Source organism: Melanotaenia boesemani, chromosome 16 (genome assembly GCF_017639745.1).
Source record: "Melanotaenia boesemani isolate fMelBoe1 chromosome 16, fMelBoe1.pri, whole genome shotgun sequence".
Classification (NCBI taxonomy): Eukaryota; Metazoa; Chordata; class Actinopteri; order Atheriniformes; family Melanotaeniidae; genus Melanotaenia; species Melanotaenia boesemani.
The window spans coordinates 9,637,923-9,660,747 of record NC_055697.1 but is presented as its reverse complement, the minus strand read 5'-3'; the positions used below and the strand labels follow the sequence as shown (position 1 = coordinate 9,660,747).

General features: G+C 39.1%; 1 protein-coding gene across 2 annotated transcripts; it reads right to left on the bottom strand.

Moving 5' to 3' along the window:
* Nucleotides 1-751: 751 nt before the first annotated feature.
* On the bottom strand, nt 752-21,192 carry ret (ret proto-oncogene receptor tyrosine kinase). Of its 2 annotated transcripts, XM_042010463.1 has the most exons (20): nt 20,979-21,192; nt 12,947-13,180; nt 12,404-12,697; nt 10,445-10,683; nt 10,161-10,356; nt 9,876-10,075; nt 7,815-8,097; nt 7,457-7,588; nt 6,948-7,058; nt 6,735-6,851; nt 6,358-6,602; nt 6,125-6,272; nt 5,919-6,026; nt 5,622-5,836; nt 5,268-5,390; nt 5,117-5,187; nt 3,468-3,605; nt 3,224-3,323; nt 2,522-2,669; nt 752-1,633 (listed from the first exon to the last, which is right to left on the bottom strand). In XM_042010463.1, the coding sequence occupies exons 1-20, from the start codon at nt 21,043-21,045 to the stop codon at nt 1,476-1,478; spliced, it is 3,327 nt and encodes a 1,108-aa protein (XP_041866397.1). In that variant the 5' UTR covers nt 21,046-21,192; the 3' UTR covers nt 752-1,475. The 2 variants fall into 2 exon arrangements, with proteins under 2 accessions (XP_041866397.1, XP_041866398.1); XM_042010464.1 differs by having other exon boundaries at nt 1,520-2,669.
* Nucleotides 21,193-22,825: the final 1,633 nt, after the last annotated feature.

Below are 22,825 nucleotides of genomic sequence, written 5' to 3'. Positions count from 1 at the left end.
CAAAACATGGCACAGTCCAAAGAACTTTGTTCCAAAAGTTTTGTAATTTGTTCAGATGCAACTTTGCAAGCCTAAACCATGCTGCCATATTCTTTAAAACAGGGATCCTTAATCCTAGTCCTCCAGGGTTGGTTTCCTATAGGGTTTTAAAGTTTTCCTGTTGCAACACACCTGACTGAAATCAATAGACAATTATGTCTGCACAAGTCTGAGTTGGGGTCAGGTGTGTAGTGGCAGGAAAACTTCTAAAACCTGCAGGACATCAGCTCTCAAGGACCAGGAATCAGGAGCGTCCTAAAGCCGAAAACCCACAATTCACAACTTTTTTCTTAGCCTGTAACATCACGTTACAGCTAAGTTTCGCTACATGCACCGCACCACATGCAAGCAACACAATGGCAATTATGAACATGCACCATGGTTGATTAATCAAACAAATACAAATTGGCATTATCAACGGAAGAAAGGAAAAGAAAGAGATGAATGGAGAAAGCAAAAGGTAAGAAAAGAGTCAACATCTGACTGACTTTTACTGGCTGGAGATAGCTCAGAGCACAGGTGGGAAGCAAGATGGATGCTGATTTGGCTATCGTTAGGCATTAGAGGTGAGAAAGAAAAAGAAAACCCATGGTGGTCATCCACAGATACATATTTCCTAGGTTACCACAAAGATGTGAATTAAACAGACAAACTACATATTTTTAATGTTTATTATTAATTGTAACATAATCAATTAACAACATAACACTCATTGGTTTACATAATAATTACAGTGAATGGAAATGTGAACTGTAGTCTGACACAGGACATGTTGACAAATCTACATTAACCTTCATGTCCTCTTAGTGAAGTAAGACTCACTACATGATATTATTTATATGTAAAAAACAAAAACAAGAGCAAAAATAAGAAAGTAGCTTGTGGAACATGTTTGCATTTCTTTGGCAGCTTTGAAACATTTCATGGGAGAAACACAAAAAGAGTCATGACATTTTGAGGAGAGCAGTCCCCTAAAGTAGAAACTTTACATTTTCAGAACCAGTTCAACTTTTTACTTTTGTCCACTCAATCCCAGCTTTCTACAATCGATGATGATAAAGATGTCCCCTTTAATTCCTGGGCTGGAATAACATCTTCAATGTCTCACACTGACATTTGGAGGCTATTGTAGAAGCAGCACAGGCACTTAAAAGACATTGACACTGACATACAATCTGGTACAATAGTCATGCAGTGATACAGCTTGGCCAACATGACCTGTGAGGTAATGATTAACATAGTGAAGAGCTGAATGAAGCACAGTCTATGTTGATCCAGACAGTTTTGCAGCAAAAAAGACCCCAGTTTTAAAGGTTGAATACCCGTGCAACAGAAATAAAAGGGAACCAACTTTAGCATCAGATTGTTTATGTACAGTCTTACAGAAATATATACATCTACCAATTAGTCATATTTTCTACAGTGTTGCTTTGTCTTTAACTATCAAGCTTGTCCACAGCTTTTGCGGGTGAGGGCAAAGCCATCCAGTTTGCATAAACACTATCATTGGCATATCTTGTAAAGACTGGATTAGTGGCATCATGTCTGTTGAGAGGTACCAGGCTCGTCTCAGGCCAGTTCGGGTATGACATGCCTAAAAATGAGAACATATCATTTTTCTGCACTCAGTGAAACGTAAACAGCGTGCAGACAGTAAGGCTCTCAAATCAAACTCTGTGGTGTCTTTCTATGAAACAAGCCCTGGTTTGACTCGCAGAGGTAGGAAGTTATGGCTTTGTAAATCACAATTAATTATTTATTAGCTTTTTCATAATGTATCATGGCTATAATCTTATTAATGGCTTTACATTTTTACCAAGGGCTGTTTTCCGGAAACTGTTTAGAAATGCATATGCAAATAACTTCTCCAAAATGATCTTTACTCTTAATCAATGTCACCTAAGAGTTGCCTTTAAAAGCCTTACTGTTCCTCTGATCAGCATTGTGTAATCAAAACAGATAAATTACTAATACACATAAGAAAGTCAGGACATTTAAGACAATCTGCACTTCCAATCACAATGAATGATTGAATCAGTGAGGACCTGTTTCAAATGTTACAAACTGTTTCCTCCAGAGCAAACAAATAACGAAATGATGACAACTGAAATGTGATGATGTAGGAAAATGAGCTATATACAAATCAAAATGCAGATGAAGCATGGGTATGAGTAGTGATGTATAAATAAGAATGGAGGGGATATAGTCAGTATTTACAAATGTATTTTTTGGTCAGCATTCATGTACATTAGAAGCAGGTCCAAATAAAACAAAGAAAACATCAAGACACAGGATCTTTTTTTCACTGAACCTCTCATTTACAATGAAATGGGAGATATGTCAGCATTAAACAGCAAAAGGCATGCCTAGATCACAGTCACACACACTTGACTACGGAAAAGCCAATCACAGCTTGCCAAAAAAGAGAGCTTGTATTGTGTGTCCTGTTTCTAAAATCGAGTAAATGCATGGGAGATTCTACCATAGAGCTTGTTTTCAATCCATGTGGAGGGGAGGGTTCGAGGGAGAGGGGCGTTATTACAGTCCACTAGTGGTGTGTCCTCTTCAGAGAGGGCGTCGTCATACAGTAGGGCATCAGCTGGGGTGGACGCTGCCAAGTCCAGGTAATCCTGGCAAGAGCAGATGAGGGGGCAATTAGGCTGATTAAGGAGCAAAGGAGTCACTGCATGCTAAGGCTGAGCTTGCTCAAGCTAAAGAGCAGAAACATGCACTGACTGCTGGATCCTGCAGACGCTGATCACCAAAAACTGTTTTATTACATCTTGTGACTTTTCCACTGTGTTTGATAACATTAAAGAATGGACTGCTGATTCTGGGATGCCTGCATTCCTGTCTCCTCAAATGCTCTATTTTTAGCCTCTCTTCAGCAACAGGAGCCTGGCTGCTGTGCTCTGTGATTACACTACCCAAGGTCACATTTTAAATCGCTCTTCAGCGACTAATTATAGTGTTTGAAGTGTTTGGGATGAGTGAATGCTCACCCAGCAGAGCTCAGCTGAAATGATTTTTGGGACAGCTGCAAATCTAAGAGAAATCTAAAAATGTTATGACTGACAGATCTCACTGATGCAGTAATGATATTTTGTCATCACTGTTTTAGTAATTCTTTTTCTATTGGTCAAAAAGTGCAATTGATGTATCATAAAGTATCTGAAAGCCATACCCGACTTTTCACCATCATCTTTTCCAGTTCTTTGCTGATGTCTGCAAATGTTGGCCTCTTGTCAGATTCTTGTTTCCAGCATCGAAGCATGAGGTTATACCTAAGTAGGAAAAAGTTTCACAGCAGGTTTTATTTAATCCTCCCAAAAGAGTTGTTTGACTGCCTGTCTTCAGGTGGTGGAGGGAAGTTATAGCACTCAACAAAAATGAGGTGAAGCCAGAGAAGACAGATTAGGAGAACTCACATTTCCTCAGAGCAGTTCTCAGGTCTCTCCATCCTGTAACCCGTCTTGAGGAGATTAAACAGGCGTTCAGGTGCGATACCCGGGTATGGATTCCCTCCCAATGTCACTATCTCCCACAACAGCACACCGAAGGACCAGCTGGGAAAATTTTGTAACATCCCATGAGAACAATTCTATATATGGAGAGTGTGATTGTCTTCTGAATCACATAATTAGTCAATTTCATAAATTACTATGTTACTAAGAGTTGGATCAGAAACTAATAATATATGTTTGATGTTAAAGCAAGCGAGTAGTTAGCTTAGCTTAGCATAGCATAAAAGCTGGAAACAGTTTAAAATGCTAGGCAAACCTTGTAAGAAAATAAAAAAAAAACACTTTATCAACATGTGTAAAGCTAAATGTGATCTGCCTTATCTTTAACTCCTATCCTTAAATGTAAATAAAAACAAAACTTTGGTTTCAGAAGATATTTGTGAGATGTGCCCTGGGCTGTCTGACCCAGCTTTATAGTGCTGCTGTATTGGATACTTTCACATTAGCGTCAAACAGGACTTTTTAAAATAAATGTATGAATACTGAAATCCATGTCAAGTTCAAATCCAATATGTCTCACTACAGTATGTGATCACGTCACTATGAAGCTAGGCAACATGACTGAAGATTACAGTGCTTTATTACAACACTGCTAGCAATAGCTGCTAAAACTGCAAAAGCTAGTCATCTAGCTTTCCTTGTCCTTCTCAGTCTTTTCAAAATGCTGGACAAATGTTTGCCATTTTCTGAAGCTGAATGTCATGTACAAATGATAGCTTCCATTTCAGTAATGTTTGTTTGTCTTAACATAATCTCCCAAATGGCCTCTCATATATGATATTTTTGGTTGTTGTAGCATGCAGACAAGGTACAAAAGAGCACAAGCCGGCTGTTTCAGTGGGTAGTTGCATTAACATGAAAATTTACATTCTCCTGCAATTTACTCTGTATAAATTTAAATGTAACCATATAACTGCAATGTGAACATAGCCTTTGTCTGCCTATAAATTCGTGGTTTCTTTTGGAGAAAATGCAGCCAGTTGCATTGCTTCCATACCAAGGCTATTTTGGGGATAAAATGTCTTCCCTGGTTTCTTTGTTTCTTTCATTTTTAGGACTTTGTTCCTGCTATGGAAATGGAGGAAATCAGAGAAATCACTCAAAAAGTCCCAAGTTCCTAAAAAAGGTTTCTGCTTTCCGAATGCAACTACTCATTTACTGAACCCATCTCTATATCTATATATTAAAGGTTTTTGAAAAAAAAGTCATATGTGTCCTCACAGTCTGTGTATATGGCCCAAAAATGAGAAAATTCTGTCACCCCTGTCGCTTGCGAATGTGTGCTCAAACAGTTGAGTCTGAGATCTTTCCTTTTGTGACTTCACGAAGGGAAATAACCACTGACCCCGGTAATGGATACTACCATTGACCCGCCCCTCGGCTAGCTGAGCATGCCCCCTAAAATCGCAGAGCGGGCGCCAGCGAAAGCCAGATCCTCCCCCAGAGAGGAGGGTGGACAGACACCACCACAGATTGTAAACACAGCAAAAACTGCAACAGTGTACACTGAAAAATATCAAGCAGTTTCCTTTAAACTATGAATTTATACTCACACGTCACTTTGTGTTGTGTAAATGTGATCGAACAAGGACTCAATTGCCATCCATTTGACAGGTATACGACCCTGGTGAATAGAGAGAAACCTTGTTAGATTTTTATTCCAAAGGCTGTAATTAATCTGCCAGAATAAGTACTTTTCTCTACCTTACTCCTCTTAACATATGAGTCCTCCTCATAAACATCTCTCGAAAGGCCGAAGTCAGAGATCTTCATCTTCCGTCCTTCAGCTACCAGAACATTTCGTGCAGCAAGGTCCCTGTGAACAAGCTGTTGGAGCAGAAAACTCATATAAAACCCTTCACAACCAAATGGTTTCAAATGCTTGCAGCATGCAGAATGTTCCAAATAAGCTTGAACTGAATCCATTTTCATCAAAATGTGTAGCTTATTTGTATTAGACTCTGTTTAGCATTTTAAATGTTTTAAGTGGAAGATTTAAGCATCAAGCAAACACTGACTTTCTTTCCAAAACCTCCTAATAAATAATCTGTTAAATACCTTCATTTCTGCCAAGTATTGCATGCCTCTAGAAATCTGCCATGCAAAGGAAATCAAGTCTCCCATGGTAAGTGCCCTGTCATCCGGGTTTTCCAGGTAGCTTGAGTTTCGGTTTGCATCCCTGCCCATGTAGCTCGGGCCAACTTTCCGGCTCTCACGCAGGAAATTACGGAGTGACCCATACTTGGCATACTCAACGATGAGATACAATGGACCTATTGAGGGAAATGAAGCACTGAGACTCAGTGTGCAACCCACATGGCGTAACAGGAGGTGGCAGAATGACCGAGGCCTTACCATCTTGGCTGCACGCTCCATACATCTTTATGACATGTGGGTGGTTGACCTGCTTCAGCAGAGTGAATTCTGACAGAAGGTCCCTCAGCTCACTGTGCGAAGCATTCTCTGTTACAGAGGAAAGCAATGGATTGCTATGATGAAGTATCTCCTCATATATCACAGTTTATTCCAGGCTTGTCTGGCCTTTGCAAGGCTAGTTTTACCTTTAAGCATTTTTACAGCCACAGTGGTGTAACCAGCTTTTCCTTTCAGCCTGAATGCCGTTGCCTTGACAACTTTCCCAAACTCTCCTTCTCCTAAAGTCTTGCCAAGCACAAGGTTTTTACGAGGAAACTCCCACTTTGGATCCTCCTGTTGGAATAACATAATGACATTTGACTTTTCAAAGGATCCAACATACTGAAGGGATGAATGTTACAGACTGAAAGAAGCTTACAGGTATTTTAAAGGTGTCAGTCTCAATGGATTCCTGAGAGCCCCTGCGTAAATTATTAGCAGGGAAGCTGATAGGATAGGCCTGAGCTGGCCGGCGGAAAGTCATCTCAGCAGATGCTATCGGGGCTTTGGGGGAGTTCTTGTGGTACCGGTGGATAAAGTATGATGATAGGAGGATGGACACAATGAAGGAGAGGAGAAGAGCTGTGGCGATGATGGTCTTACACATGTCATCACAAATCACGTCTGGGGAAGAAGCATGTTGGACTGTGACTACTATATGTCAGGAAAGAATTTCTATTCCACTATTCAGATGGAATAACAAGAGACTGTGTGGAGTAGTTTTTTTTTCTCTTTTTGTTATTTATGTCAACTCACCCTCAACATCTTCCTTTTCACAGAAGCATTTATCAGCAAAACAGTAGCAGGTTCCATGGCAGGCCTTAATGCCACTCCCACTCAAGCCTCGCTCATACCCTCCAATTACAGCTTCCACTGAAGAAACAGATGAAACATAAACATCTCCTTCATACAAAGTGGCACAATACTACATGTATCAGTATTATAAAAAGCAAAGAACGTGCTTCTTACTTGTGCAGTCTTGGGGGCATATTGACCTATCTTTACTTTCCACTGCATCGCAAAAGCTATCTGGACATGTTCGCAAGTCTGGGGAGCATGTAGAATAATTTTCAGATATTCCTGGAAGAAGAACACAAAGGAGAAGGAAAACATGAGCAGAAAAACATCCTGATGAATCCAGATGACTCTGTAGATGGCACACAACAGAAACCAAAGTTATTTAATATTTGATAGCTAAAGAAAAAAAGAAGACCAGTGTCAGCTATTTCCCCTTTTCTTTTACTTTTTAGAAATGACAGAATGCTGCTGGAATTAGTTTCTTTCCAAATTAATACCACATTTTCTATGATTGTTGCCTTTCATTTCTTCCATTACACTGCTGAGGGAAACCTGTTTTCATTTGGTTCTTGTGGATTAGTCCAAGGTCTCATAATTACTTGACAATGTGAAATTGTCCCATCATTCTGTAACAAACACAGGTTTGACATGTTTGGAAGTGTTTGTAAAAGTAAATGTACCTTTCCCAGTGCCTTGCCTCCACTGGCATCTCCCGGTTGTCACCCCCAGGCCTTGGGAAGACTCACAGTCTCCTCGTTGTCTGTTCTCTGCACAGGACAGCAACTGCTGGCTCTCCTCGTTGGCCTTGTTTGCTACGCAAAACAGACCGACAGGAACATGTAACTGAATCTTTCAAGGATATTTGGGAGAGGCTAAACTAATGAAAAGCATCTGCACATGTGCTTGATGGGAATTAGTGAGGAAAGAAAAGATGATCTGCTTAACAGCAGCATGTTATTAACTAACACAGATTAGATTATCATAGAAGGAACAAAACACTCTTCATTTCAAAACAGGCCAGGCTGTAACAGTCTTTACCTTCACCATCAAGTACAATGTGGATTTGAGTGCTGGCCTCCAGTTGTGTGTGTCCCTCCTGAGCTACAACAAGGTACTGCAGGTCCTGGCACTCAGGCTTGTGCAGAGCTTCAGAGTCATTCACATATAGCAGTCCCCACATCCCATCTGGGGCCTGGGTGATGCTTATGGCGGTGTAGCAGGACAGCAAGTCAGCAGAAATGTTTCTGTCTGGCACCTCGAGCTGATATGTGACACTGAAGCCATCAAACTGCAGGCAGTTTTCCACACATATTTTGCCAACCTGACGATGTGTAGACAGAGATGTGAATGTTACAAGATAGTATAAGTGGAAGATTTATGAAGCATAAACATGTTTATAGACTGATAAATTCCAGTTATTGTTTTTGTGTTTGTTTTTACTTTTGTAGGAGCTGGTTGTTTCTTGGTGAGACCACACATGTCATTTCAAAAACTGCTTCTGAACTTCTGATATATCTCATAATCCAGGGGCCAGATAAATAAAACTGTGTGTAGATTTCTGACTTAAACTATGCATACACAGAAGACTTCTAAAGGTATACATAAATATGTTTATATTTAATAAATCACAATCATTGTGAAAATATGCAAACAGCCACAAACATGACTTCAACTTTTTTTGGCCATAAATGGGTGCAGATACTCCCATAACTAGTCATTTGCTTATGAAAACAACATTTGCTCCACAATTATCAACACATCATAAAGAAAACAGCAATAAAAAAGAGAAAGTTTTTTATCAGATATAAAACTGAGACTGATTGGTTAAATAACAATGAATAAACACAGTCTTTACAGTATACATGGCTGGGTCGAGATTATGGAGAAGGTGACATACAGTAGATTCACAGATGATGTAATCTTAAATAACCTCTGGAAGCCTACACCATAAGCATGAGCCACTTGTACTCATTATTTTTTCAAAGCCCCATTAAAAAAGTCTTCCACAGTCATTACAACTAATGATGAGACAGCATGAGATGTACACATTCTTTCTTGCCTTATGAGATCAAGTGCGGAGGGAAAGGTTTTTGTTTTGTCTGGGCACTCATCATTTATGCACCTGGGCCTAAATATTTCTTCCTTTGCTTAATAACATCAACATGAAACACATTTCCATAATGTCTGTCGAGACGCACACCTCAAATAAAGAATGAGAAGATGCCTGGCACTGAGCCATCAGATGACCAGTCGGAGCAGACTTTAAGCTTAAAGCAGAACAAAATTACATTTAAAAAGTAATTATAATAATTCATACTTTATTAATCTCAAATGTGAAATTATTTTACTACATTTTACCCATCCTGGTTATACTAGGAGCAGTGTGCTGCCATATTATATTGCCTGGGGGCCTAATATGTCAAATTACTAGATAAGATAACAGATAACAGATACTAACAAAACAATAAGATATAGATACTTTATTCATAGAAATAAATAATGCCAAATATAAATAATAGAAACAAAAAAATCACGATAATGAAACTTTAGATGTATCTTTATACTTCCTTTTGTAAGCATTACAGTAAAACAACTTCTGACCACTTCAATGCAATCAAATGACCAAAAGTTACTTTACCCTAACATTATGCCAGCAATGCATCAGCATACCCCAGAAAATCTTAGCATTTATTTAACTTTAGGGTTTATCTTTGCGCAAACATTTTGCCCTTTGTCCCTTTCATTGACTAACAACTGAATGGCCTCTCTAGGGGGGACAATATTGATTAAAAAGTAGAACTATTTACTATGTACTGACCTTGATTCGGGGAAAAGAAAAAAAAAAGCATAATTGGCATCTTTCATACTCTGAGGGTCTTTGTCTTTTAAAGCTTTTTGAATAAATACATTCAGTGTTTGTAGTGGGATAAAAGTTTTGGGTTTTCAAACAATCACTTTAACTTGAATTGCATTAGAGAACAGACTTTATATCCCTTTCAGCCTTCTCCTTATACTCCTTAAATTATTACAGCGGCTATCACTTAAAACAACCAAGCAGAAAGGTAAAGGTTTGTATGGTAAGAAGAATATTTGGAGTACCTGTGCGTAAATAGAAGCTCTGCGTGACAGTGTGAATATGTGCGTGGTGTTGGCAAAGCGGATGTGGACTGGTAAGATGGTGACGTTGAAATGCAGCAACACTGTTCCCTCCAGACCAGGATAGGTGACGTCATTGACCAGGTAGTCCAGATACACGCTCCGATTTTCTGTCACATACAAGTTCCTCTTTAGGACGAGCTCTGAAATAACAGAAAGATCATGAATCGAAAGTCTCTCTGTTGGGCTCAGAGCAAGGTCTGTTTTTGTGGCCTCTGGATGACTTACGGTAGTCATGGACGGACTCTCGAATGCCTCCACGAGCAGCTCTCCTTTCACTGAAGGTGTCTTTAATGTCAAACGTTGCATTAATCCAGGGGTCATTGTTCAGCAGAGTCTCCACATACTTATTGTGATTCTGATCCTTTGGATAGATAGTAGTTAAATCTCTGTCAAAGACAAACAAGGTGCCAAAAGTTCCACCCTGACAAAAAAAAAAAGTCAAAATTAGACATTTCAATTTTAGAGTAAAGATAAATTTTAGAAGCAAATTACATCTAAAGTCTTCTTACTTTTGTCCGATTGAAGCTGATGACAATGTCTGCGGTGTCAGTTCCATTCACATATGGTGCATTATCATCCTCATCGTCAACAAAAACATCCAATGAGATGTTCTCCCTCTTGATGAAGGTCTCAGTACGAACTGTGCAAACTGTTCTGAGTCTGTAGCTTTCTCTTTCTTCTCGGTCCAGTGGTGCGGTTACAACCAGCTCTGTGGTGTTCTCATTTACAGCAAAGGGTGCTGGAGTATCTGCAGGTAACCGGAAGAACAAAAACAAAACATATATATATATATATGCTGGGTATATGTGTCTGCAGCCGCTCTATGGATGGTGTAATGGGTGAATTTACAACAAAACTACAGTAGGATTTCTTTTTTAAAGAACATTTTACTTCTCCATAAAACAAATATAAGCTCATCTTGAATTTGATGGAAGCAACACATCTCATAAAAATTGGGATACAGTTATGTTTACATCAATGTAGCAACAGTCTACTTTAGGGGAGCCCAAATTCGGTCCTCAAGATCTACCATCCTGCAACTTTTAGATACATCCTTCTTTAAAACACCTGTATCCAATAGCTGAATCCCCTCATCCACATGTTATTCATCTATGCAGAGGCCTGGTAAAGGGGCATTTATTTGATTCAGGTGTGTTGGAGAAGGGATGCATCTAAAAGCTGCAGGATAGTCTGGAACCAGAGGAGACCATTTGTGGGACTTTTTGGAGTGGAGTGTTGTCTTGTCTGAGATCGGTTTCTAGCTGCTCAACAGTCCTGTTCTTTGTCATTTTTGTTTCATGATGCATCAAATGTGTTCAGCAGGTGGAAAGTCCAGACTACAGGCAGACCATAATCTGCACTATCCCTCTATGAAGCCATGCTGCTGTAATTGATGCCATATGCAGTTTAACATTGTCGTGCTGAAATAGACAGGGGATTCCTTGAAAAAAGATATAATCTGGATGGAAATATTTGTTTCTCTAATCATGCTTTTCCAGATGTGCAGGTTGCCATCTTTATAGGCAATGTACTCCCATACCATTAGAGGATTTTGAACTGAGCACAAATAACATGAGGGATGAGCCCCCTTTTCTTTAGTACAAAGTTTATTGATTAAAAAAAAAAATATATATATATATATATATTAATATATATATATATCAAATATATCTCAAATTCTATTAATCTGTTTACAAAACAGTCCGTTTTAAATTAGCTCTGGCCTCAAGAAGATGGCAGGATTTCTGGATCATGCTCACAGGTTTGCATGATTCAATGTTAACCTGCATTTATGGATGACACAGCTCACTGTTGTCACAAATAATTAAAGTCAGTGTAATGATTTCTGATAAAATCATGTCTGCTTTGAAAGCAGCGCTGCCAAAACATAATAGATATTCAATATTAATATATGGCTATGTCTACATCTTCAGATTCTCTGAATCTTTTTATATGTATGTGCTATAGATGATGGAATATTCAGCCTTTGCAATTTTACATAGAGGAACATTTCACTGAAATTTCTCCACTAGATGTGTATTTATAGATTGCAGAACCACTCCCCAACTTTAATTCTCAGAGACTCTGCTTCTCCTAGGTGCTCTTTTTTCACCCAGTCATGTCACTGACTTCCTGCCAAGGAACCAACCTAATTAGCTGCAACATGTTCCTCCAGCTGCTTCATACTTTTCCAGACTTTTGATGGACCCATCCCTACTTTTCATGCTATCTCCATCAACTTCAAAAAGAGCTAATATTTTACAAAAAAACTGTGCTTTATGTCTTAATTTAATTTTTTATATGCTTTCTGTGATTGGCTGTGAATAAAATATTTGTTTCTAATATATTTAAAACATCACATTCTGTTTTTTTTAATCTATGTTTTACACAGCATCCAAATTTTGGGGATTATGGTTGTGTGAGAAGGAATGGGTTACTCCTTCTATCAGGTGATAAATCTGTCTCACCTGATTCCACACTGTAAGAGATGGTGTAGTTGGGGCAGACATTGAGCATTGTGAGACGCCGCAGTTGCCGGAGGGCCCCTGGGAACCTGTTTTCCGTGATGTGAGGGTTGGAGGTATCTCTGTGTGGGAAGCAAAGTTCCTTCATATCTGGCTGAGAACACTGTGGTATTGTGGCATTGACAAAGTCCAGGGTGATGTGAACAGCTTTTTCCACGATGCACTGGGTCTTCTTGGTGAACTTATTCAAAACCGTGGCTTGAAGGGACAACTTCTTCACAGACCATGAATTTTGATCTGATGAAACCCAAAGCCAAAACAAAAACAAGAGGCATTTTAATCTCAGACAGTGCTCTTTTTGATGACTTAGCTCTTCCTTGAGTGTATGCAATTACATTAACTTGCTGAAGGCAGAAACCTGAACAGAGCCAAAGCATTATTAGTATGCAAAGAGCATAAACATCAAAGATTTACTCTCATATGCAGAAGAACCTGGCACTCAAATGAGACTGTGCATTAGCATCAAAAGGCATGAATCCAACTCACACAACGAGGCAAACTCTGTTTCCTCAAGTGTTTTGTTCAAGAGTAGCACTCCAGTATTGATGTCCATGTGGAACCAAGAGCTGTAGAGCTGACGTCTCCCACACAGGTAGAAATGTGGCCGCTCAGTGGGGCTGTCCAGCATGGCGTGGACCTGGAGGATCGGTGTTCCTGCAGGCTGGCCAATGTATACTGTCTCAGTGTACTTTTTCTGAGGGAAGTAGAATCCTGTCGCTCCTACAGAGAGAAGACAATGAATAACCAGATGTCAGAAAACAGCTAATCAAGTAAAACACTGGGGAATCTTTTATGTTCCCCCTAAAGATAACATTGTTTTAACTGAAAGTGAAGATCTGATGTGACTGCTGAGATCCTGTATTATTACAAAGAAGGTAAACAGCTGTTATTAGAGATCTCTCGCTGGGTGATTAACTGTGGAAACAATACCCACTGACAATGCTGTCTGGCCACTGAATGAAAATTAATACATACATGGAATATGACAGGTCCAATTTTTTTTTTCTTGGCCCTGGTACATCTTTTATCTCCCACGTTAGCGGAAATTGAAAGGAGGGTTCAAATGACACTTAATGCAGCTTTTATAATGAATTTCTTATGTGGTCAATAACGTGGTTTCCTATTCTCCTTGCGTTCACCTTGAGAAGTTTAATTACAAGGGATAACATGATAGGGCTGAGAAATGAATCATTACCTGCCAGAAAGAGAGAGAGAGAGAGTGTGTGTGTGTGTGTGTGTGCTGGGGTAATCTATAAAGCATTGTAGCACACTGTGTGTTTTACAGGAAAATGGAGATGCGTTTCTCCTGTAATTATATCCTTGTTATGCTCCTCTTTGACGACGGTAGGCGACCATTTAGGGAACGCACTAATGTCATTACCAGACAGCAAAACTAGATTTTCTATTTCTGTTGGTGCAGTTGAGGCATCGGCTCTGGTTTCAGGCATTGATTTAATTTTGCCAGGCTTAGATGACAGGAGGCCGAGCTGATGGATAAAATGTGGCCGCCCTTCCTGAAGGATGGAGATACACTCAATGAGGATGCAGACCTTTTTATTAAAAGTGTTCCGGGACAAAAACAAACAACAGGGCCACTTGTTTGTTTACCCTGCAGAGAAAACAGGAGTTCATCTCAGGGATGTTTTTTTTTTTCATTGCAATCATTCCATTCGTAAAGATGTATTTAGCCTCAACTGTAGATCATATTTGTTTCTTTATTCATGTAAAACTTTTAAATAAATCTAAAAATTAATTTGTAATGTATTTTGAGCTGTAGTTCCCTACAAAAGGAAATTAAATATCAGTTAAACTGGCTTTTCGTGCCTGGTTTATTTGCATGATCATGTTATAATTGAAAGTGAATGTGGTATGCTATCAATCTAAGAGAAGTGTGCCTAAAACTGCCATTAGAGGGAGCTATAATCATGCTGTCACAGGCCCAAAATGCTCTCAGTCATGACCACAATTTCAAATAATACTAATCCTTTTGGGTTCATTAAAAAAATCATACCACTCTACAACCTCTGAAAATAATAAATAAATTTTATTAGATCAACAGAAATTTTACACATGACAACGTCATTATTCAATGCAGCAGATGACAGCAGCTTTACTAATAAAACTGGAGGGTCCAATGTGTTAACCAGTGGGAGCTGAACTCATTTGTAAAGGCAGGTCTTGGCTGTAAGCCACAGTGGCTGGACCCCCAGTGCAACACAATTAGTTTATATCATTCAAAATTCAATTTCTTTCCTGGACAGAAGCCAACATAAAGCAAGCAGTTTATATCAAAACTAATTAATTGGATGGATCAAGCAGACCTTCTTTTGCAAATGGCATCTTAGGTCTGTGAAGCCATGATGATGATTTTACAAAGCGTGACTCATTACCTTCCCTTAATGATGAGAAAGAATGACATAAACACATGCAGTGATGACATTTCACCTGCTATGACTAAGTGCGGTGAGCTAATTAAAAAACAGAACAGATGCAGTAACAGTTTTCCCTATGTATCATGTTTTGAACACAGATCATAACTTCATTTTAAGATTTTGACATGAACATGGACAAATAGCTATTTTGGTTCAGCCTCAACCAATCTGGAATCAAAGTCTGTAAATACTGCCGTCATAAACAGGGATTTTATGGCTTTCAATCACCTATAAAACTGATGCAGAGCTTCTACATACGGCATCATTTCTTCAAAAGCGAGATTAAGTGATTTTGCAAACAAAGCCAGTGTTTGAACAGGAGGACTCTTGTAGTGATCTGTGTTTGCAATAGATATCATGAACTGCTGAGTGGATAGTGAGATTGAACTTATACAACAATGAAAACATAAGAAACAAAATAGCAGAAAACCCTATCACTCCTCCATGTGTACATGCTTTTCATGGCTGCTGTTAATGATTGCATTTTCTAGAGTTAGTTATTGCTGTATGCCTCTCCATATTTATTAGTGTTTGAATGTGTGTGTCTCCTTTTTCTTAACCTTGCCAGAACAAAAAGGGCAAAAGCACATTGTCAGAGTCCTTGGCGCTGTCGGCCACAGAACCACATAGTGTCTCGGACGAGTCAGAACTGATAGGGTGGGACGTCCTCTCCATCGTCCCAGACAAAGACAGGAACTCAATTACCTCAATGCGTGCCTCTACTGATAGATTTACCATCTATGAGCTCATGTGCTGGAGTAAACCACACACGCTTACTAATATACCCCCGAATCTGCCTCAGTGAAACTAAACATTGGTCAGACGTCCTCGTCAGCATTATCATCAACAACATGGCAGATCAGAGGGAAAAAAATGACCCATCCCAGATGCCTTTTTATTCATTCCTTCAATAATCTTGTTTGCAGACTGGAATCCAAGGTCAGCGTGCACTGCTCAATCTGTCCCCACTAACAACCCATTGGAAAGGCAATGTATCTGGCAGCAGACCAATCAATAATAGTACTAATCAACAGTGATGCTGATTGTTTTTCACTGATGAGACAGACATGGGCAAAGGCTGATGGCTGCATGTGTGCCATCATCTTCTAATATGGTGCATTTGTTTAGGCATCTTTTGCACGAGAAAAATTATTCTTTCTGTATGAGCTTGATATCATGACAAGCTCTATGATTTAGCTCATCAATATCCAAAAAATCCATTTTCTCCTGCAAAAGTAGCTGCAGGTAGTAACATTAAGGAGCAGTTATATCATGGTGATAAAAACACTAAATTTTATAATCACTCTGAAATATGTCTTGACTCTGCTTCCAAAGCTGTAACAGTTATGGGAATGGCTCTCTTCAGAGATTCAATTAACTAAAAAGCTGCACATTTAACTATAATTCCACTTCTGAGAGCTATTATTGATCAGAAATGTTTTGAAATCTCTCACTCTCTGTTTCCTGTGCCATTATGCACAATTGCTTTGTCATATCACCCTGGATTCAGAACCTGGATTTAATATAGTCATGGCTGTCTTGTGTTCAATCTCAAAACAATAAAATGTAATAACAAGAGAAAGTCATTTCCTGTCATGATGACAGTCATCAAACTTTTCATCAGTGTGATAAGATATTTGATTTCAGTTTGGTGGAGGCAGTCAGGCTCCAGGTAGCTTACTCAGTTTACCACTATGCATACCATAACATAATGATCACTTACCCCGTAATGTAATCCAATTAGCCCTAGGAGACTACAAGAGCTGAGATCCAATGACCCATGTTCATCAGTCATCAAGAAATCTAATGAAACATCTCCCTAAGGGTTAGCTGCAAGTACAAATTCAGTTTAGGGAATCCTCTGGGGGTGAGTGTGGCATCAAAAATTGAACACGTGGTACATTATGGAGCTCCAAACTGAGTTTGATGCAGCAGCCTTAGACTGCTTTGATAAAACTATCTGTCCTCATCACCATGGTTTTAAAACTACCATCTTACACACAGAGTTAGATTTGTAGATTTCAAGAAGGTTCAAGCTTTTACAGTGCAAAATATTGTTAGAAAAATAGTTTTGTTGTCACTTTTTACATGTTATCTACATGAAGCCATCACCAAAAAAAAACAAAAAAAAACCAACAAACAAACAAACAAACAAACAAAAAGAAAACAGATCTTTTACATCTTAACATGAGCGTACATGCAGTCATGCTAACAGCTCTGTTAGACTGCATTCCAATGTAGCATCTGTAATGCTAACTTGGTCACAGTAAGTATGAACATCTTTATGTTCCACAAATTAAAGGTTATTGCAATTCATTTTCTGGACATTATGAGTGATTGTACAAAATATAATCAACTTAATAGCTTTTGTAGGTCCAAATGGTAAGACAAAAAAAAAAAAAAAGATAACATAGATGTTAGAGCTAACCAAATGCAGCCAAATAACTTACCCATATTAAATAATTTTAGAGGTCTGTTCTGTTAATGTTTAAATTATTAAATTAGGGAGAAAGTTGTATTAAACTTGAGACGCTCTGTTCCTGCGCAACTTTGGAACAGTTTGTGTAGCATGTTAGCATTATGAGAGCGTTTATGGCTCAGATTTGAGATGATCATTCAGTCGAATAGGAAGTGACGCTCTGAAAGATTTTTGCAGTGAAAAACTGAAAATGATTCCAGTAAAAATATAGAATTAAACAAATGGATATGGAAGAATGCCAGGGTGTGGCTCATATGATGTGCAAGCACCAAGACAGATAACAACTGGAGTTTATGTGAGGTGAGAATTTGATTTTAAGTGAAATGTATTTGGAGAAACTGCAACAAAATTAGGCTTCATTGGTACTGGCAAAATACTTCCATCTCATAATAATTTCTTAAGTGTCACATCAACCACATGGATTCAAATGAGCAGAACTTGTTCTTTATTTCTTTCATTGTTGTAAATGATGGGTCAAACACCGCGTGCACAGCTAGGCGACTGGAAAATAACTTGTCAAAACCCATGTGAAACCAGGGGACTAAATGCCCACAGGGTGAAATTTCAATCAATGTCTCCTTGTCCTTTCACCACAGCAAATTAGATTCTACCCATGCATGAGAAGGAACTGTGACCCTGAACTGACTAGAGGATCAGGCACTGAGCTTTGACAGGTAGGAGCAGCGTCCATGCAAAGGAAAACGCAGCAGAAGCAACAGTCCAGAGTTCTAAGTTGAGACTCTTTTAACAAAGGAAGCAGCAGCCAACCATCAGTCCAGAAGGTTTATTTCTGACACAATTTTATAATTAAAAAGAGCAGAAGTTGGCATAGGTGGAGCTTTAATAAAACTGACAAATAATTGAAAAGTGCTGCATCTGGGCCAGTGGGTATCTGAGTATACAGCAAAGAGATTTACAGATACTAAAATAAAACTAAACACACAAGAACATTACATTACATAAAAGGTTTTTTCGAATCAGATTTTAATTTGCCAGTAGCAGCAGACAAGTCCTGATGTTTTCTAACGTAAAAGACTGAGTTGTTTTATAATAGTTTCCAATTATTCTAAAAAAGACATTGTGACAGCAAGACTGGAAAATTGACAAAGATGGATTCTGTTTCCATAAGTAACACAAAACAGAAGCTTTACTAAATTGTGTAATGTAATAAAGAGCTAAATCAAATAGCACCAAGTATCAAATGAGATTTATTGGTCTGGTCCCTCTCAAAAGCTGAAGATGCTGATGAAAGTGTTCGTTCTAAATCGAGAAGGAGGAGCAGCTGAAGAGGCTGCACACCTCCTCTGGGGTGGTGGAGGTCATCATTGAGGGCTACCTTTTGATTCAGGGGTCGGAGGGCAATGCAGGGTCAAAGTTACAGAAGCAAGGTCACAAAAGAAGATAAACGGATCAATGCTTTTATGTGAAAACATCTGTGGCTCCTCTTGTGGAACTGATGGATTATATTGTTGTCTCTGTTAACAGATTTGACTTTCACTAGGTTCAAGAACAGAATTTAATAAGGAGAGAGCCAAACATTTAGGTTTTCTTTGTAAACATGAATTACAGGCCTTTCTTAGCCCTTGAAATTAATCTAATTTACCACACATGGCCATTTCAACGTGCTCTTCAGATCTCATCAAATATCATTCAAATCTAAGAAAAGTCATGACCAAAAGTCACGTATAACATGCAATCAACATTCAGCTCCAAAATTTATACCTACATTAGCACAGATGGACTCAAGCTCTTTATTTACTCCAACGTGTGTCTGGAACTGCTTTAATTCTACAGCCCAGCCACATTTAAAGATGCTGATTTCTCTAATAGTGGACACTGATTGCCTATTTCCTTTGTTTGATGACCTCAGCAAGAAACACCAAACTAATCGTAACCTGGAACCTGAAATGGTGATGATGTAAATTCACAAACACAAACCACTGAAGCTTAAAAATCACCTCCATTCCTGTAAAAACCCAGATTAGAGGAAATTTAACACAAAAAAAGCAAATCCAAATTCAAGAGAAAATTAGTTTATTACAGAATATGGTTGTCTATGACATGAATAGCCTAAACTTCCTCCATAAGTGGAACAATATCATCATTTTGTAATTTGCTCAGTGAAAATCAATCGGCTATGTCATTTTGGGGGAAGTTTACGTCCGCCCTGCAGTCGGAGGGCTGTGTGCAGTTGTATAACAGGCAATATTTTCCTAAAGAAAACAAACAGGCAGTGTTTGCCCAGAGATAGGAGCAGCTGCTGCACACCTGCCTGCAGCTCGCCTCTTCTCCTCTCTGAGCAAGTGTGGGTCTTTTGTTGCAGCAAGCAGGCAGGTGATGGGTGCTGCACTCAGGTTGGGTGTAGATTTCACCACCCGATTAATTACTATCACAGCCTTGATGAATGAATCCAACTGGAATGATGGTGCACTTTGGTTTAAATCGAGAAAAAAAGCAAGCTTTGGTGCACGTGTTAAGAGGTGAACTCTGTGTGGAAGATTTGCATCTTGTGATTGCACATTAATCAGTACCCAGTCCGTGAACAGCTACAACTACAGCATCTATCTCAATGAAAAATAATCAGACGATCTTAAAAATTTCATTAATCATTTTAACAACTCCAGAAAATGCTCCCCTGGGTGATTACGTAGGCCTCTAGTTTATTAGTAACCATCACTTTGCAGACATAAAACAGCAATAACTCAATCGTGTTGCACCTCTTTCCTCATATTTCAGTACCACTAAAACACAGTGATGGTCATCAGTTGAACCCTCTACATCCATAATGAAAGCACTGATACTAACCTTTGTTAAAACCAGGTTAAGACTTGAAAAAACAATGAGGAATTCCACACAATGGCCTATTTTTGTTGAAGCAACACATTCGACATGACCTCTGAACGATGAGATTTACACAGTCCTGACCTATGAGAGACACTTTAAATATAGACTGCATGTGAGGACAGTGTTGGTACAGTTGGGCTGTGGGATTGTGAATGGGATTATATTATTATAATATATGGCAGTATTCATTTGACAAGACCCATACCAAGCATAACAACTAGTGCACAATGCCAGTATCACTTTCTGCTGTGTCAAACAGTGCTGGCATTGTGTCCATGCCATTTCAGGTACTTCTCAGGGGAGAGGCTTAAAAATCACTCAGGTTTCAAAATGCTTTTAAGAAAGCAATTTGGCTTAACACATGAACAGCCAAGTTGCAGTCTACACTTCAGGTCCACTGGCTCTTTTTCTCTCCACTTCTCTTCATTGTGGCTAGTTTTGCAGATATTAATGAATTTGTAGGACTTTAAGCACACTCCAAATTAAAAATAATTAAAGTTCCTGCTACATTAAAGCAGCAAAGTGATGTTAGGCTTTGTAAAGGATGAGAAATGTGCTGTCAAAAAACACAAAGAGCTTTTAAACAGAAAGCATACAGTAGGCACAATCTACAATGTTTTTCTTTTTAGTTTAAATACACATATTTATGCCTAATTTGTCTAGATTTTTGAACCATACTCTAGCGCAACTTACTCATTTTTTTCAGCTTCGAGAGGTGATGTTTCTTTCTTCTAAGTTTAATAGTTAATCAGTGATGACTTACCTCCAAACAACAGCAACAGCTTCAGCCAAACAACGTTTCCTCGAGAGAAACCACAACTTGACCCCATATTCGCGAACCATAGGGGAAAGTTTCTGAATGAAGGCACACTTTAAAAAAAAAAGTTCCTTGGGTCGACAATTTAAAAAACGACAATAAAACCAATAAATCACCCGAAGACGGTATGTAAACCAGCGTGCGTCCTGCGTCCTGCGTCCGGCGCTCCGCGCAGCCAGATGAAGTCCTCAGTGTCCCATAGACGGGCTGCTGTGTGGGGCTCTAGTGGCTGAGCTGCTGCTCAGGGTGGGGGGTGAGGAAGAGGAGGTGGAGGAGGAGGAGGAGGAGGATCACTGCTTCACTGTTCACTGCCCCGCTGCTTCCGCAGCAGCAGGCAGCGCAGCATCCACAGGAAATTTAAGAGTATAATTTATCAGCAGGTCAGTCATCTCATTAACGCTGTGTGTGTGTGTGTGTGTGTGTGTGGGGGGGGGGGGGGGGGGGGGGGGGGGGTATTAATAATTGTCATTGGACGTGTAATGGTTCACTTTAAAGGTGCAGGCACAGTTTTTTCTCTCGTTTAGTCGATTCATTTTACTATTTAATTTATCAACAATCGTGATTTTAAATCTGTAAGTTGTAAAAGTGATTTTTCTACATTCTCATTTAGATAAACAGATCACACACTTCAGTCCCTGCTGAGCCGCAACCCTGAGCACCATATGGATCAATTATATTTCATAACTGACTTGTGCAATGTTTTTCTGCTCATAAATGTCCCCCCAAATTACATTGCCATACCACTCCGAGAGCACATTTGCTCTAGTCAAACTCTGTGGGCTCTTGGGCTTCTCAGATGTGGGTCTGTGGGATTCCTGGGTAATGTGGAGTGATGCATTGCTGCTGCTGCCTCAGGCCTGGACACCAGTCACTCACACAGCAGTGACTTTCCAATTAATGTCTCTACATGGAGCAAAAACACTGAGGCTCACTAGACTGAAGAGGAGATAGCAAGGTTTCTCAGGGGCTCTTCACAACTAGAGAAAAACATTTTGGCGCTTAGATGTTGCTACTTAAATTAGCGCCTCACTTCTTGGGGATGATCAGTGGCTCCTCTGTGTGTAGTTAAAATTGTGTGCCTCTAAATTAATGCAAAAAATAGGATTGAAGGAAGAGTTATTAATTTAGACTATCAGTAAAGGCATTGAATGTTAACATTGGATATTCAATGTATAAAATTAAGCTTAAACTGTTTTTTTTTTTTGTTTTTTTTTTTTTTAGAAATGATCTTATGGAATATATGTTTAGTTTTTATGTTAAAGGACCTTGCTCTATCATGGGAGACTCTGGACATCATTCTGTGACATTGGAAGCCAAGCAGGCGGCATGAGCACATTGCATGTGGGATAAAGTTTCCATATGACAAGCCATAGTTATCTTCAGACTCACTGAGAATCAATAATGGCAAGGAAATGTGCTGGTTTGAACATACTTCATGCAGCCACAATAGTTTTTTTTATAGTTACTTTCTAAAGATACTAGATGGACAAGATGTTTGGAAAGTGTTATATGGATTCAGCAGAATTTAATCCTGAAACATGAGCAGAATATTTGTCTACTCTATGGTCTTGGCCATCTTACCTTCAGCTCTTTCATCTTCATTAAGAACTGCTTATGTTTGAACTCCTTGTAAATGTAGCATCATCTCAACACTTGTAATAACACAAAATGTTATCAACACATGCAAATGCTCAAACAATATCTTTAGACCTCTGTGGTGAGTCCGTATTGATTTCATTTTCCTCTTGTGAAGTATCAGTTATGCATTTCCATTACTGGCAAAACCGTTTGAA

Excerpts from the sequence above, each read along its gene's own strand:
- ret (XM_042010463.1), bottom strand. The coding sequence starts at position 21,045 with ATGGGGTCAAGTTGTGGTTTCTCTCGAGGAAACGTTGTTTGGCTGAAG. Across the intron at positions 13,181-20,978 it reads GCTGTTGCTGTTGTTTGGAG|GAGCGACAGGATTCTACTTC; the intron begins GTAAGTCATCAC and ends TTCTCTCTGTAG. Across the intron at positions 12,698-12,946 it reads AACAGAGTTTGCCTCGTTGT|ATCAAAATTCATGGTCTGTG; the intron begins GTGAGTTGGATT and ends GGGTTTCATCAG.